Genomic DNA, 15,792 nt, shown 5'->3' with positions numbered 1-15,792 from the left:
TAATTTTCTGGCCCTCCCCCCCCCCCCCAATTTATCTTTATGCTTCTAACAGAGCCTGAAACTATTTTTCTTTTATGGTGATCATTTCAGCACAAGAATTGGAGAAGGATTTGCATGGTCCTGCAGCAGATTCGCTCCCAGTTGAGAAAAAATTAGCAGTCTTTGACAAAATCTATACTGCATATCAAGAGGCTAGGAGCTTCATTCGTAGTGACTTGGTATGGGAGTTCAACCAAATTATGTTAATTCCATCTTTTTTCCTGCTTTTAATATCTTAACTTTTTTTTTCTTATAAATATTTTCATGTCCTTAGTTTTGTTGATTATTTTTTGTTCTAATCCTTCTTACTTGATTTTTTTTACACTTTTTTAGGCCAGTGCTGGTGATGCCGACAGTGTCAAAGATGACTTAAATGGGCTTGATAAAGCTGTTGGTGCTGTACTAGGACAGCGGACCATTGAGCGTAACCAGTTGTTGGTTAGCATTGCCAAGAGTAAGCTTGCTAGGCGCCGAGATGACAAAAATGAGAAAGTTACCAAGCCAGAAGAGCTTGTTCGCTTGTATGATCTTTTATTACAGGTCAGCATTATTTCCTTATGTATGTGTTACCTGCATGTTTTTTCTTTTTAGAGGATTGATTTCAACTACTGCTAAATACAACACATGCCACTACCTCAGTTAAATAGCTGGCTTTTTATGTTTATGTTAATGTTATGTATGACAGAATACAGGTGATCTTTCTGATTTAGTTAGTTCTGGAAGAGACCGAAAACCTGAAGACGTTGCATTTTCTGAAGACTGTGTTCTTCATGGTGTGGCTTTCCGAGCACAAAGGTTGGAATCTGAAATTTATATGAATTATTAGATTGGGTTTTTTTTTTTTTTTGTGCTGCTTCGATTACAGTTTTTCCAATTGATGGTTCTTGATTGATTGAATGTTTGGATGATACCTTTTATATTTGGGGTTGTTATAAGCATTGTTCAAGAAATCACTTGATGACTAGATAGTACATCCTTTCATGCTCATCAACTTTCAACATCCTTTGCCCTTCCTGTGATCTTTCTTCTGTTCTTTGCCTAAGCATACCCTTTGCAATGCACATCAACACTTACATTTCTGCTTATCAAAATTAAACAGTGGAAGCTGGATCTTTAAAAACCAACCAATCTGTTTATTTATATTTTGGATTTTTAATCTTATATCTCTGAAAATATTCGCAGGTGCTTCTACTTGGCAAAATCATACAGCTCAGCTGGAAAACGAACAGAAGCATATGCATTATACTGCCATGCTCGATCCCTTGCTGAGAATGCCCTAAAGAAATTTGAAACCACGATGGACACTGATGAGGTGATGTAGCCTGGAGAAAGGAGATTAAAACTTTAGGCAATACTTTTTATTTCATTAGCTGAGGTCAATTGGGGATTTGTTTTAGCTGCTTTGCTCTATGGAACATTTTCTTGATGCACTCTTGGTTTGATTTTGATTCATGACCTCCAAGTATATGACATGCCAAATATTTTACTTGGATTGTTAATGATTTCGTTTAACAGGCAATGACCAAAGAGTTGAAAACACTATACAACGAGTGCAGAGCTAACAGTTGCATAGAGCATGCAACTGGGATTATGGAGGATGAGAAGGCTCCGGAGAATCTCTCAAAGAAAATTTCTACAATATCACTCAGCGGAGTGGAGAAGAAGGTAACCATCTGGACTTTGTGATTCCCTTTTGTTTCTCTCGGAATAGGCAGGATGATTATTCTCAAAAATTTAATTGTGTACCAAAAGAGAATAAACTGGCAAACAGGATGGGTGATATAATTGTATTTCAATTTCTCATTCTTGCATCTTATCAACATTAGCCAAGTAAAGCACGGAACAAAGATGGTAATACTTCGTTTTTCGTTTCTATAGCTAGAGTCTTTGACATAATATTTTGCAGATACTTCTATAAGCTATCCTAACCAGCTATAATGTTAAAGTTTTCGTGAGATATATTATATTGTGATTAGCTTGTGAGTTCTAATTTGGATTCCAATTCATTAGCCTTTTTAACTTTTCTTTTCCTTTCATGCTTCTAGTTGTATGCAATTATCATGCAATGTTTGTCCATCCTATGTATAATGTAAGACAGCTGCTTTAGCTCCTGCTCTTGCGTGTCTGATCTTGGTTGACCTGCTGATTTGAATGTGTCAGGCCGAGAAATTCCTCGTTGAGAAACTAGATGTCTACGAGTCTGCTGTTGGTGAATCAAACGTGAAAAGTGTGCCTTGCATCGGAGTCTTCCCTCCAGCTTTCCAATCAATACCTAGAAATCCTATTGTTCTAGACCTTGCCTATAACTGCATTGATTTCCCATCTCTAGAAAACAGGATGAAGAAGGACAAGATGGGCTTCATAAGTAGGCTCTGGCGATGAGTTCTGTAGATGAGGCATTTGATTACACACCTTCCCCCACCAGAAGAGAATAGGGGTAGAGAGAATTCCTTTCCAAGGCGCTGGATGTGTTCACTTTGTAGTCAGAGCTGATGAATTTTGACGGTATTTAGTCTATTGACCCGTTGATAATTCTTTTTGAATTTTGGGATTGATAAATTTTGTGCTAATTTATTGACAAACTTCAATAAAGTAGCTAAACAGGGTGGTTGTGCCTCTTATATTTTGCCTTGTCTGAAATGAAATTCCAAATTTTACGTTCATGCTATCATTTTGTTAGATCCTACCTGACAGTTTTTGATCCAATTTCAAGGGATATCCCTTTGTTCATCATCGTTTTCTGAGAAAATCATTAGAATTTAGTTTGAGGAGCTCATTTTCCTTCATTTCTGTTTCAGCCTTTAGGCCAAACAGAAAATAAGGTCTTGAAATTTAGATGCTTTCTATTCCCTCAAAATTTTGTATGTGTATATAATCATCATATTTCTCTTGCTAGCTAGCTACTATGTGATTTATATAATAATAAATGGAGTAGTGCAAAAAAAAAAAAAAAACAAAACCTAAAAAAAAAAAAAAACCAAAACTTCACTCCAAGAATGTACAGTCTGTTGATTAACGATCCTAAAATCACACAGCTCCGAACCTTGGCTTGGCCCGGTGAGTCAACTTGTAGGCCTGAGTACTGGTCAGGACCGGGTTTTCTTTTGGATCATTTAGGTAACTGATCTGGGAAACATACAGAAGAAACAGGGAGAGCTGAGCTTCACTCTTTGTAACCAGCCCGTGTTTCTGATATAAACGACATCGTTGAGTCTAATCTCATGAACCATTTTGGGTTTTTTTGGCCCAAGAGAATAATCTATGGCCTTTCTGCAAATGGTGTTCGAAACATGCGAACCCAATGGGTTGATTTTCCAATCAATTTTAGCCTTAAAACCCCTTGCAATAGAAGAATATTCATAGAGAAGTAGAGAGAGAGAGCCTTTACAGCCCACTCGATGTTGTTCGAGCAGATAGTCTCGAAAGACTCGTTATTCTGAGCATTACCTGAATACGATAGGGTCCGTCGAGCTACGATGAGCAGGCTGTGAATACACTTGGCCTTTCACAACGAATATTATCGTGCAAGAGAGTAGGAGAGCCCATGGATTGTCTTTCTCTTTTAAAAAAACTCTGACGAGTGACGAGTTAATTAATTAGTTGCCTAGGGGAATTACTTTCAAGTTTGGATTGCTGACGCAAAATTCTGAATCGATGAGGGCTGAGGCCACAGGTGAGTGTAGCTTGTCCATTTCGAATTTGCCTACGTAAATAAAACAAACACGGTCCATCGGCGATGATAAGTAGTAGTCTTGTAACAAAGAGCAACATAAGTCTTCCATGAGGGAAGCCGACGGTACAATACAAGCAATGAGGAGTGGACATTAATCACTTGTGGAATATGAATATGTGATTATATTAGCCACTCTTTCTTCTTATTTAATGGAAAGAAGTGTATTCAAGCGTTACACATCCAATTGACTTATCAGCCAACTAAAACCACAATACTTTTATAATTCTATGAACAAAACCCAAATATAGGATCCAAAAAGTATTTGAACTAAAAAGATAAGTCTAAGAAAAGCTAGAAATTATAGATTCAATTTTTTATCACAATTTAAGATAGAAATACATGTTTAAGCAATGAAGAGGAAACAACTTTTTAAGAGTTATGATCACCCTAAAATCATCTTTAATCACCAACACCGTAATGCTAATCAGAATCCCCGCTCCCCTTCCCGGGCACTTGGGGTGATTTGTTTATTTTTTATTTTTGGAACCAACTTGGGGGTGAATTGAAACCTTATAAAGATATCTAGATGAGCGGTGTGGTTATAATAAATTGAAGGGAGTTTTTTTTCTCTTAATGTGAGTGAATTTTACAGTAGTGGGCCATGGGCAGCCCACTTGAGGTCAGAACTCAGAACAACAGTGAGCTCAATGAGCTTTCATTTCTCTACTTTGAAAGAATTCTAACACCAAACAGGCTACTGGTGTGTGTGTGTGTAGATTTTTGTCTCGTGTAATGAGAGATTTGAAAGGTGCTTAGAGATTTGGTTATACCATAGTGCTTTCACACCTTAAGCAAGAAAAATGTAACAAGTGTATTTAATTTGCACAACATTATCCTCGTGGATGGGAGGTTAATTGGCTTGCACATCAACTTCAAATTCAAACATAATAAAGGGGAAAAAATCATCATAGCACCCCCCACAATCAACTTACATGTCGTGGGTGCATGAATGTTTACAATTCTGGTCCATTTACCTAGTAAATTTTGTCAACGAAAAAGACAAGCTCGTGCCACGTGTATACATACATGCTTGTCAAAGAAAAACTCCCAAAGACCCTCGACCAAGATGAATAAATGTTGTTGATTCAATACACACACGCTTGTCTTTTTTTGTTTTTGAGGTGGTCAAGAGGGATTGATGAGGAGAACTGCACACGTTTAGGGCAAATGAAGATCGAATGAATAGCCTCCTTTGGCTTGCTTGCTTGGACCATATGTGTTTGATGTAGAAAGACGAAGAAAAGGCAGAGATTAAGACAAGATGTGTGCTTTTGTGTTTTGGGTGATGGGTGTGTTTGTACATTTCATCATTCTACGTATTTTTAGTGCCGTGTTGGAACAAAATTCCCTTCAATGGCATTGTTCTCTTTATGATTGCAAATTACATGTATAAATAATATTTATGCATAGTTCTCCACCTAGCTAGATCCATGTCATCCATTTATTATCATATTCGAATATCCCCCTCCTGATTCCATTTGAATTTTAATCGGAAATATATATATATATATATATATATATGCAGTAATTAAGCATAACTTATAGGTGGCTTAGAGCTTGCTTTTATTTTACTTTTTAATTAAATCAGCATTTTAAAATATAAAATTCCTTTCTCTAACATGACACGAGTTAGAAATTAAGAGGTTATGATATAGACATGATCTTGCCATTTATACAGTCTACGCAAAAGGTCAAGCCAGGCCACTTTCCCTGCATGGGTAGAGAAGGAAAGAAAATAATTTTCAGACCACAACTGCCTCTACATATCCTCTAACGTGACTTATCTTGTCTAATTTGAACCACCTTGGGACTTTCTCGTCCATTCTGAAAGCTTCATGAGACGTTGCATTAATTGTTAGGAATTGTGCTTGAATCTAGCTAGTCCCCCTCTTGTCCTCCATTGGTGGGTTTGTCGCTTATCTTATCCTCTCATCACTACTAGCCTCGGTCGAGCCCAGTTATAGATATCTCATGGCTTGCATGTCTCTGGTTTGCGTGCGTGGTTAGGTTTCCATCTATTTTATGAATTCACGCAAAGCTATTTTGACAATATTTACATTCCAAGCACTGGAAATTATAGAAGAAAAGGGAAAATCTGACAATAAAAAAAATGTATTGGTCTCATGATATTTAGCCTTGCACTTCTGGAAAAAAGATTAATTTCCCATCAGCACCATGGCAATTTGACATGAAACTTCGTTTGCATGGAAACCCTATCTTTTAATTTTCTTAATTATATTGTAATTAAACACGCTTAAGCAGCCATAGTCAATGCAAGCAAAACTTAGCCATAGTCAACATAAGCAAAACTTAGCTTGCAATTCTATATGTGTGTGCGCGTGTGCGTGTGTGTATGAAAAGAAAGCTGTTTCACCGAATTTTTGCCCTGTCTACCACAGGCAGAAATTATTAGGAATGCTAGTCTCACCATATTAGACAGGACGCACGGACCAACAAAAATATATCACAGTTGACCTCAAAAATACATAATTAAATTAAATTAGGGATATATATATATATATATATATATATCACAGTTGAGCTTTTACCCACAAAATTAACTTAAATTTAAATTTGGTTTATTTTCAAAAATTGCATCTCGAGACATATCATCCGGCATATAATTCACTCTATATGTATAAAAAAAAATTATATATCAGGTATACTGTATATTTTATATAAAATATTGTTTGGTATCTCATAATATAAGAAATGAAAATTAAAAAGACATATTTTTATATACTTTATGTTTTGATATGATAGAAATTCACTATAAAATTATTGTAAATACTAATTTATTTTGTTTTTGTCTATATATCTTCAATCAAACATTTTTATATCCACAGTATCTTTATATGTCTCAAGACAATAACTTTATGTTACTTGATGATATCTCAAAAATCTAAGTAGTTTAAGAATAAGGTTTATGTGTTGAATAATTAGTTGATTTTTTAATTTTAACAATTTAATTTATTATTTCTAGTCAGGGTAGTTGGTGTTCAATGCTTGGTAAACCAAGGTGGCTAGTGGCAAGTACATACAAAAGGTCCTCCTTCAATGGATTTAACGACTTTTACATGCTTAAATGATATTTTAGAGAAAAATACTCTAAAAATACATATGCAATGAAAAATAGAGATTGTGAACTTAGAACTCGAAGAATTAAAAAAGAATTTATAGTTCATAAGTCTTATTGTTTTATAGAAATGAAGGACTGGAGAGTCATTTTGAAAAAACATTTTGCCTTGATAATATTAATGAGAGATAAATATATGTTATATAATCATTAATAAGATGTTCTTATATTAATCATTAATAAAATGTACGTATGATAAGCTTTTGAGAAATCTTTTATGTGCATTGAGGTGCAGAGAAAGTAAGATTCAGAATATATTGCATCATTAAGCATGAGGCTTGGCTATTTCTCTAGGCTAAACCAATGAAAATTGAACTCTTCTTCTAAGTTAAGTTCATGGCTAATTAGGTCTAGACATGTTGTCTATGATCATGGGTTTTTGAGTTTGTTTTTAAATTTTAAATTTGAATTTATTACTTTTTATAGAGTAAGATTTAAAATGTATTAATTTCATAATAATGAATAATCATGAGACCGGGCTTTTTTTCTAAGTTGAGCTCATGACGAATGAATTCTTCTCTTAAATTGATCCCATAAACAATCAGATCCATGCATGTTATGAGACCATGGATTTTTTTATCTTTCAATGGTTTTTTTAAAATTTGAATTTATTACTTCTCTATGAATTTATTGAATCTTATTAGCCGAGGGAAAATGGCATTCCTCGCTCACACCCCTTACTACAGCAAACCAAATGCAATTTAGCCAAAGCAAGAGCTTAGGTCAAAAGTTTCACGTGTCATTAAATTTAGGTCTGCAAATGAGAAAGAAAAAAACTACCCTAGTAGCTAGTGAAGTCATTATTTTAATAAGAAATTAACAGAGGGCGGTGGGATTTAATTTATCATGTGTTATGTGTCGATAACTATAGCAAGTGATTACCTTCATTGACAAAGACAGGTAGCTAAAATGTGTCATCAAACCCCTACCCTTTTCAACAAATATTTGTTAAATTATTTATGCAAACGCAATTCAGTTGTTACTGGAGGAACGCATTCCTTTCGACATGGGATTATTGCCATTTAATTATTTGGCTCAAGAAGCAGAATTATTGGTCGATGTCGGCAACTGGAGTTTACTAATGCTAAGTGGTGATTATAGCAGCCGCTTAATCACATAATTCCTGACATGTGGACATGCTATTTAGGTTAATAAAAAAAATGGATGCATGTTTACATTATTATGTATACGGATATTTAAGGTTTTATCTTGTTCATAAACAATGGTATTCTGGCCATGATTCATTGAATATCTTGTTAAGTGCGTTTTCTTTGTGTGGAGTAGAAGAAAACATTACCAAATTGTTTAACAATAGTTCATCTTTCATGTTTTTTTATTAATAAACCATTCTAGACCATATTTTTTCAATTTTTTGAAACCATTCAAGCCAAGCTAACAGGAATTTGAACAAGCCAAGCTACTCAACAACCAGAACCAAAGTTATGGGGACACAATGAAATATAAACACATGAAAAAGTATGACACAAGGGCTGTGGGGTTCAAACTCAGAATATTGATTGATTTGGATATAAATAGCATTATATTCATGACCCATTTTCCTCCTTTTCTGCCCCAAAAAAACTCCTTCCCACCACAAGCATTAATCCACACCAATCTACGACTCTTTCTGCATTGCCTAGCCTTGCCCTAGCTCTGTTTAATTTGTTCGACTACGTTAATTTTATCTAAACATTTGTGTATCTGTTCAGTCTACAAAGTCTGTTGAATGACATTTTTCGTTTGCGTTCATCATAAATATGTGTATATTTCAATAGTTAAGGCTGCAAAATATTAGATTATCTCATCTTCTAAAGCTATGAGATTAATAAACTACATAGAAAATTATTGATAAGAAAACGTGAAGCAGCAGCCATAACATCAACCTTGCTTGCCCCCTTGCAAGTTAAGGAGCCAGCTACCATGACAAGCAATATATGTGTCTCAAAAGACCTCGACATTACGTATTTTAAACTTGAATACTAAGTAATGATAGCGGTGACAACTCTGTCCAGTGAAATACAATCCTCCGCCATCAGCACAGGACAAACTCAATCCTGTGCCAAAAAGAGAAGAAAAGAAAAAGGAAGTGTACATGGAAGGAGAATTATCCCTATCATTCTATCAAGTCGATCTGGTCTCTACACAATGAGTTTTATGGTTTGGGATATACCAAGCATCCATTATATTAAATACTCTTTTATAGCCAGCTGGATAAGTTTGAACTTTGTGAAAGAGACATGCTGATTAAAAAAAATTATTTTAATATGATGGAGATTATTTTTTAAAATATTTTTTAAAATTAATTTTAGATATTAACACTTTAAAACAATCAAAACACATAAAAATTAATTTAAAACTAAAAAAATTTAAACTTTTTAAAAAATACAGCTAGACTATAATATTAAACATCTTCTTCGTAAAAAAAAAATCTTGATTATTGTCTTAATTAAAAACTCATTAATATTAAAAAATTTAAAAAAATATATACCATTTTAATCTTTTAATTTTTTAATTTTTTAAACTTCTAACTCAAGCCGAGTCTCTGGTCCGCTTTTTGAATGGGTTTTAAATCTATAAAAAGCCTAATATTGATTTGGGTTGCAAAATTCTACCTTCGAGGTTATTAAATATTTTTTATTTATTAAAGAGAAAGAAAGATGCTAATAAGATAATTATTTCCAAGAAAGTTGGGATGCCTAATTGACCACACGTGTTGCTACTTGCGACACCCTTCGTTCATAGATTTATATTATCTTGCTAATGGAATAATCTAATTGCTTAATACACTCCTGTCAACATAAATAAAGCCAGCAGCTAATAACAGTGTTTAGGAGTTCCAGCACCATACATTAATTACTTACAGTGTTGTTAATCACGAGGTTTGACAATTTGATTTTCTTAATTTAGAAACTAATACAAATTAATTACCCTCCCGTTTTCCCTCAACGGGACTAGCTAGCTAGCTAGCGCATGCCCACCTCGGCTCGCGTAGCGAGGGCGGTGAATTTCATAAATAATTTTATTGTAAAAGCTTGCACGGTGCCTATGCGTGGTGTCTTGGCTAGCTAGGTGGGTGAATTTTGTACTTTTTACCTCGCGGCTCGAGTTAGGCTGCCCCCTACCAGGATTTATTAATGGTGATGGCAGACAATTCCTTGAAGAGCTAACAAGGAATAGTTGATAACAGCTAATAATTCAACTATCATGGCTATGCTGATCGAATTAACACAAAAATAGTTGTTAATGATGGTGAATATTGTTGATTTATTAAACCTTCTTTGCATGAAATGATCATCCTATTTCAAGAGTCTTTAAAATATTTTATATTTAAAAAAATATATTAATAATATTTGTTTATTTAAAAAAAGTTTTGATATTAATACATCAAAATAATTTAAAAATATCAAAAATATATTAATTTAAAAAAAATTAATTTTTTTCTAAAACATTTTAAAAACATAGTTTTAAACAGGCACTTGCAACACTTTTGCGTTCTTAAAAAGAGGTTAACCAAAGAAAATTTACATGTTAGGTTCCTAAACATCCCGTGCTCTCTTCCCACATGCAACTGGATTTTATTCTTACCTATCTATTAAGATAGCTCTCCATGATACTATTCAAATGTTTTATATAATATACTAACATTAATTAATAAATATTTTTATAAATATCCTAGATATTTATGTTAAATATTAAAATATTTATCTTTAAAAAGATTATATAAATAAATCTTCATCTCGTTAGAGTTTATCTTCCTAGACAACACAAAACAAGTTTTAAAAAACATTTAAATCTATAGAATACAATTTATTCATCCTTTCACCTTTAAATATCATACTGATTTAAACATCGAGGTATTTTTATAGGTATTCTCAAGCTTATCAAATCCTCTTAATCAAGTTATATATCCCCATACAAAGCGTCCCAAATGTTTCTCCCAAGGACTTTTTTCTAGCCTCATAAGCTCTTAACTTCATGTACAAGTTACTGAAATTCCAATTATGCTTTGGTTTCTAGAACTAATTTATAAAAACGAAGCAAGCTTCTACTTGGGGATAATATATGTTGTGTGCTGGATTGTTTAATGGTATTTGAACGGATGCAATAAAATACTTGGCGACAGTAACCGACAATCCTCGGCAACTTGCTTGAAAGTTCACGAAACAAGGTTTCGGATTGAGAATGTGGAAAGCGTTGGGACACCAAATGATCATAGAAAGACATTCTACAGTTAAGTGGACAGTCCCTACGCACAGTTCCCCCATGAAGTGACTGCATGCCCTCCCCTGAGTCAGAAACTCGAGCTTCAACTGCCATCATGGTTAGTGACAACGTACGAGTCAAGACTCGGCACCAACTCATGACTCCTGTATATTCTCCCATCTTTTGTTAAAAAAAACAAACTTGAAATGGTTGGTGTGGTGTTTCCATGTTTCTTTGTGTGAATCCAAAGAAGCATCTGTTCCTTCCATCATTGCCCATCATTATTTTATTCCTAGTTACAAACCCATGATCCTAGCTAGGGTTTCCACTTCCGTTCTACAAAGTATCCTTGAAATATAAGTCTTATCAATCAAACATCTTATACATTTAGTTCGGTGAATTGACTTGATAAATACATAATCACGTATCTAACTCGAATTAAATTTTAATTTTAATTAGTTCTGATATTGACTCGATTAAAAACTTTAATGACCTAGCGAGTAGATCTACGATTTAATTTAACCCAGTTAAATTTAATCCAAAATATCTCAAAAAAGTCTAGAATCGAGAATACCAGTTTGTGTATCGATTGATATTTGTCACATTAATGAGCACAGACGCTCCTTTCTTCCCTTCACACTTGAGAAATTTCAACCCCAACAGAGACGTGCATATCATTACTCGCCTGGACTCTCAGAAATTTCAACGAGAATATCATCCATTCATCCATCCATCCTCTGGGACAAAATTGATTGCAAAAAACAAAAATCGAATTTCATATTTCCATGGTCTGCAAGAATGGGAGACACATTACTTGAGTATAGGGTAGTTTTTTTAAAAAAAATTACTTTTTATATTAAAAATTATCAAATTGATATTTTTTTAGTGTTTTTTAATGGTTTTAATGTGTTAGTCATTAAAAAAATCCAAATAAATATCTTTAATATATTTTCAGTTAAAAAACTGTACATAGCAATACAAATCACGCACCAGGTCAATAAACAAATTAAGGTGAGCTGATGAAAACACAAAACAACAAAAACTAGTAGCTCATTGAGAAAATGAACAAGATCCATGGAAGACTCAGCAATGAACTTACCGGGAGTTTCCTCGACCATTCACTAAGGCAGCAAGCTTTTCTCGTGTCCCAGTAAAAATAAAGGCGTTCCATAGCCAAGAAATATCACACATGGAGGGGCCACGATACATACATGGGGGTCCATATTTGTGGAATTTTCTTCGTCTTTATGACCTGGTCTCACCCTTCCCCCCACCAAGCCACCCACCAAAAAAACAAAAGTATTTATGCAAATAAATATCCCATTTTGTTTTCCTAAAAATGTAAAGCAGAGGTGCCAGCTGATCACTCAAAATTAACTACAAATTAATTATTAAATTAATTAACTAGTAAGGATTATCAGTGTTCCTGTCCTCTGGCCTCTCTACATCATTCCTTGTGCCACCCCGTCACCCTCACGCCTAACACCCCACCTGTGTCTTCTTTTTTTGAGGTTTACTTTTCCTCACACCAATGAGGATTGCCGCCATTATTGTCATTATTCTTTACTTCCTCGATCAAAAGTGATTATTTTACATTTCTTTGTCATTTATATTCCGAGAGGATGCTTGCCATTAAAACACCTTCATTAATTATTTATTTTTTGCAATTTTTTTATGAATTCCTTATTGAAGGTTCAAAGGTTAAAGTTACATCATTGAATTTTACTGGCACTTTGTGTCCTTTTTGACGTCTTGCCGTGTCAACATGAGGATGGCTAGAAATTGATTTGTGAATTGGCAAAATTAAATTGTTTTAACGTCCGGATTTAAAAAAGCATAGAACCACAGGAAAAAAACATATAAAAAAGAAAAATTATCCTTTATTATCAGCGAGATATTTGATTGTACTTGGTCTCAAAATTAAATTATACTATCTTTCCAATAATACTCTTACTCGTGATTTCTAATTATAAGGACCCGGCCATGTCCAGAGGAGGAGGAGGAGGAGGGGAAACAGGATAGGAAGTGGAAAAGAAAGAAAGAAGAAGAGGGTGGGGGGTAAAAATTCATAGTTCTAGTTATACAATACTAGGTTTAATTTGAAGTTTTTTTTGCTTTATGGATTCTCAATATTCTATAGATTTTATTTATTGATATGAAATTAGATGCTATTTTTATTTTCAACTGAAATAAAAATGGTAATTAAAATCAAAGACAAATCATTATTAAAACCTAGGATTTCACGTTCATGAATTTTAAAATAAATATTTTTAATTTTTTTTCAATAATTGTTTAGAGCACAGTTAAACTTGTATTTTAAAAACTTAAAAAAAATATTATTATTTTTATTAAAAATTAATATATTTTGTACATTTTAAATTATTTTGATGTGTTGATATTAAAAATAATTTTTAAAAAATAAAAATGTATTATTAACATGAATTCAGCATGAAAAATTATTTAAAAAACAATCATTACTATACTGTTAAAGACACTCTCAATTAATAAAAAATCAAAAGTCAATTTTACTTATAAATAAATTTTAAAATTATCCTTCAATCAGTAAAATAAAATAAAATTAAAATAAAGATATAAAATTGATTTAGCCTCCATGTTTTAAAAATTCAGACATTTGATCGCCTATAATTAATTATTAACTATTAATAGCAACACCAAGATGTCTCCATTAGTGAAAATAATGATGTTTATGAAGAAGATAATCATTCATTAAAGTTAATTCGCCCAGAGTTTTATAAATGACGTCGCTCGTCCCGTATAATGACATCACCCCGGAACGCTCTTATCTTCACTTAACAACGGTTACGGAACCTGCGTGACAGGACGTAACCAAAACCGTCCAGATCATACCCACGTGGCCCCCTTTTGGACTATATGTAAACGTGGCAAGAAACTACCCATGCACTTAGCTTCATTGCAAAAGTTTGAAATGACCACATTTAAAAAAAAAAAAAGAAGAAGAAGCAGACGCCATTAACCAAGGTTTTTGATTTTTTGTTCACCCTGCTTTTCAAAATCCTTTTCAAGGTGTTTTCACTCAAACGTATGAAAATTATTATTTTTTAAATGTGTTTAATAGTCTTCATATGTTAACATCCAAAAAACAAAAACTGGTTTTTAATTTAATTAATCGAGTTAATGTAATACTTTTTGGATTGTGTCAATTCTTGATTTGTTTTTTTTTAATTTAGTTTAAAATTTTTGAATTTTTTATTTAAAATAAAATTTATTTTAATATATTAATGTTAAAAATAATTTTTTAAAAATAAAAAATATTTTAATATATTTAAGAAAAAACATTTTGAATTATTACTATTACTATAATCCCAAATAATTTTTTACTAGGTCGAGGGGGGTGAGTTGATCAAGTTTAAGAAAATTTCCATGAAATATAAAAATATTATTTTTCATAAAAAGTAAATTAATTTTCTGAAAATTTGTTGATCATTGTATTTATATGAGTAGATTCCACGTGGGTAATGATTTAATGGCTATATACATTCAGACGGGAATGTTGAATCAGACTTCTGTGTGTGTAGATGGTGAGAATGTAGAATTTCTAGTTTGACGCTAGGATTGTTTGAAAAATTCCTAAGAAGAAATAGGAGGTTCTGGATTAAATAAAAATAATTAAAAAAAACCCTTCAAAGTGGCCGAGGCCATCCCTATCCCCCCATTAGATTTGTCTCTGTTTTCTATAAAAAAAAACTAATTCAGGATTGAATTATTTAATATTAAAAAATTAATCAGATGTGTGAATTTAAATTATCTTTTGTTTATTTAATATTAAATAATAAAAATTTACAAAAAAAATTAAAATGCTACTGTTAAATTATAGTAAAAGGAGGTTTGAAAGTGTAATTATGGTTAATTTTTTTAAAAAAATTATTTAAAAATATATCAAAATAATATTTTTTTATTTATTCAAATTATTTTTAATATTATCTCATCAAAATAATTTTTAAAAACTAAAAAAATATTATTTTTAAGTAAAAGCATTCAAAGCCTAACATTGGATGGTGCTTAAGCTCATGTTTTTTATTAATGTTTGAAAAGTGGTTTTGTTTTATAAAGTGCTAGTATAATATAATGAAAAATAAATTAATTTTTTTTTAAAGTTTAGTTATGTCATATTATCATTGAAAATAACTTATTAATATTTTAATATTTTTAAAGTTTATTAAAAGAATAGGAACCAAATATAACAAAGAAAAATTAAAAAATAATAAAATTAAAAAAATCTAACTTCATAAATGATTTTAAATTAAAAAATAATAATTAAAAGAACAGAAGCTACATTTGACAAATTAAAAATTTTAAAAATAATAAAATTAAGAGAAAATATGATTTTATAAATTATTAATAAAAAAATATCAATAAAAAAAATCTAATTTATAAAAAACCTCTAATAAAAAAAGGATAGTAGAAAACAAATAACAATAAAGATCAAAACTGATATACAAATTAAATTAAAAAAATAAAATTAAAAATTAAAAAATTATTTAAAACAAAATAAATATAATCAAAATAATCAAAAGATCAAAAATTAAATTTAATATAATTAATAAATAATAAGATATTTTTTAAAAAAATAAAAATACAAATTAAATTTTTTTAACTAAAAAATATTTTTTATTAATAAACTTTTTAACCAACAAAAAAA

At 31.8% G+C, this 15,792-nt stretch overlaps 1 protein-coding gene and 1 long non-coding RNA gene across 5 annotated transcripts in view; one reads left to right on the top strand and one right to left on the bottom strand.

Annotated features, from left to right (window-relative positions):
- The window catches only part of LOC105138550 (signal recognition particle subunit SRP68-like), a 6,638-nt gene extending 3,972 nt beyond the window's left edge, over positions 1-2,666 (top strand). For all 4 annotated transcript variants that reach the window (XM_011044660.1, XM_011044661.1, XM_011044663.1 and 1 more), the window contains 6 exons: positions 91-218; positions 373-579; positions 725-834; positions 1,222-1,351; positions 1,555-1,704; positions 2,200-2,666. In XM_011044660.1, the coding sequence (XP_011042962.1) occupies positions 91-218; positions 373-579; positions 725-834; positions 1,222-1,351; positions 1,555-1,704; positions 2,200-2,421 (947 nt within the window). In that variant the 3' untranslated portion in view covers positions 2,422-2,666. The remainder of the gene's footprint in view (positions 1-90; positions 219-372; positions 580-724; positions 835-1,221; positions 1,352-1,554; positions 1,705-2,199) is intronic.
- Positions 1,711-8,591, bottom strand: LOC105138551 (uncharacterized). The gene is made up of 3 exons (XR_844798.1): positions 8,580-8,591; positions 2,154-2,163; positions 1,711-1,844 (listed from the first exon to the last, which is right to left on the bottom strand). It is a non-coding gene; the product is annotated as an uncharacterized LOC105138551 (long non-coding RNA).
- Between the last annotated feature and the right edge of the window lie 7,201 nt (positions 8,592-15,792).

Source organism: Populus euphratica, unplaced genomic scaffold (genome assembly GCF_000495115.2).
Source record: "Populus euphratica unplaced genomic scaffold, PopEup_1.0 scaffold79.1, whole genome shotgun sequence".
NCBI classification, from domain to species: Eukaryota; Viridiplantae; Streptophyta; class Magnoliopsida; order Malpighiales; family Salicaceae; genus Populus; species Populus euphratica.
The sequence above is the reverse complement of the archived record's forward strand: the minus strand, read 5'-3'. Positions and strand labels throughout refer to the sequence as shown.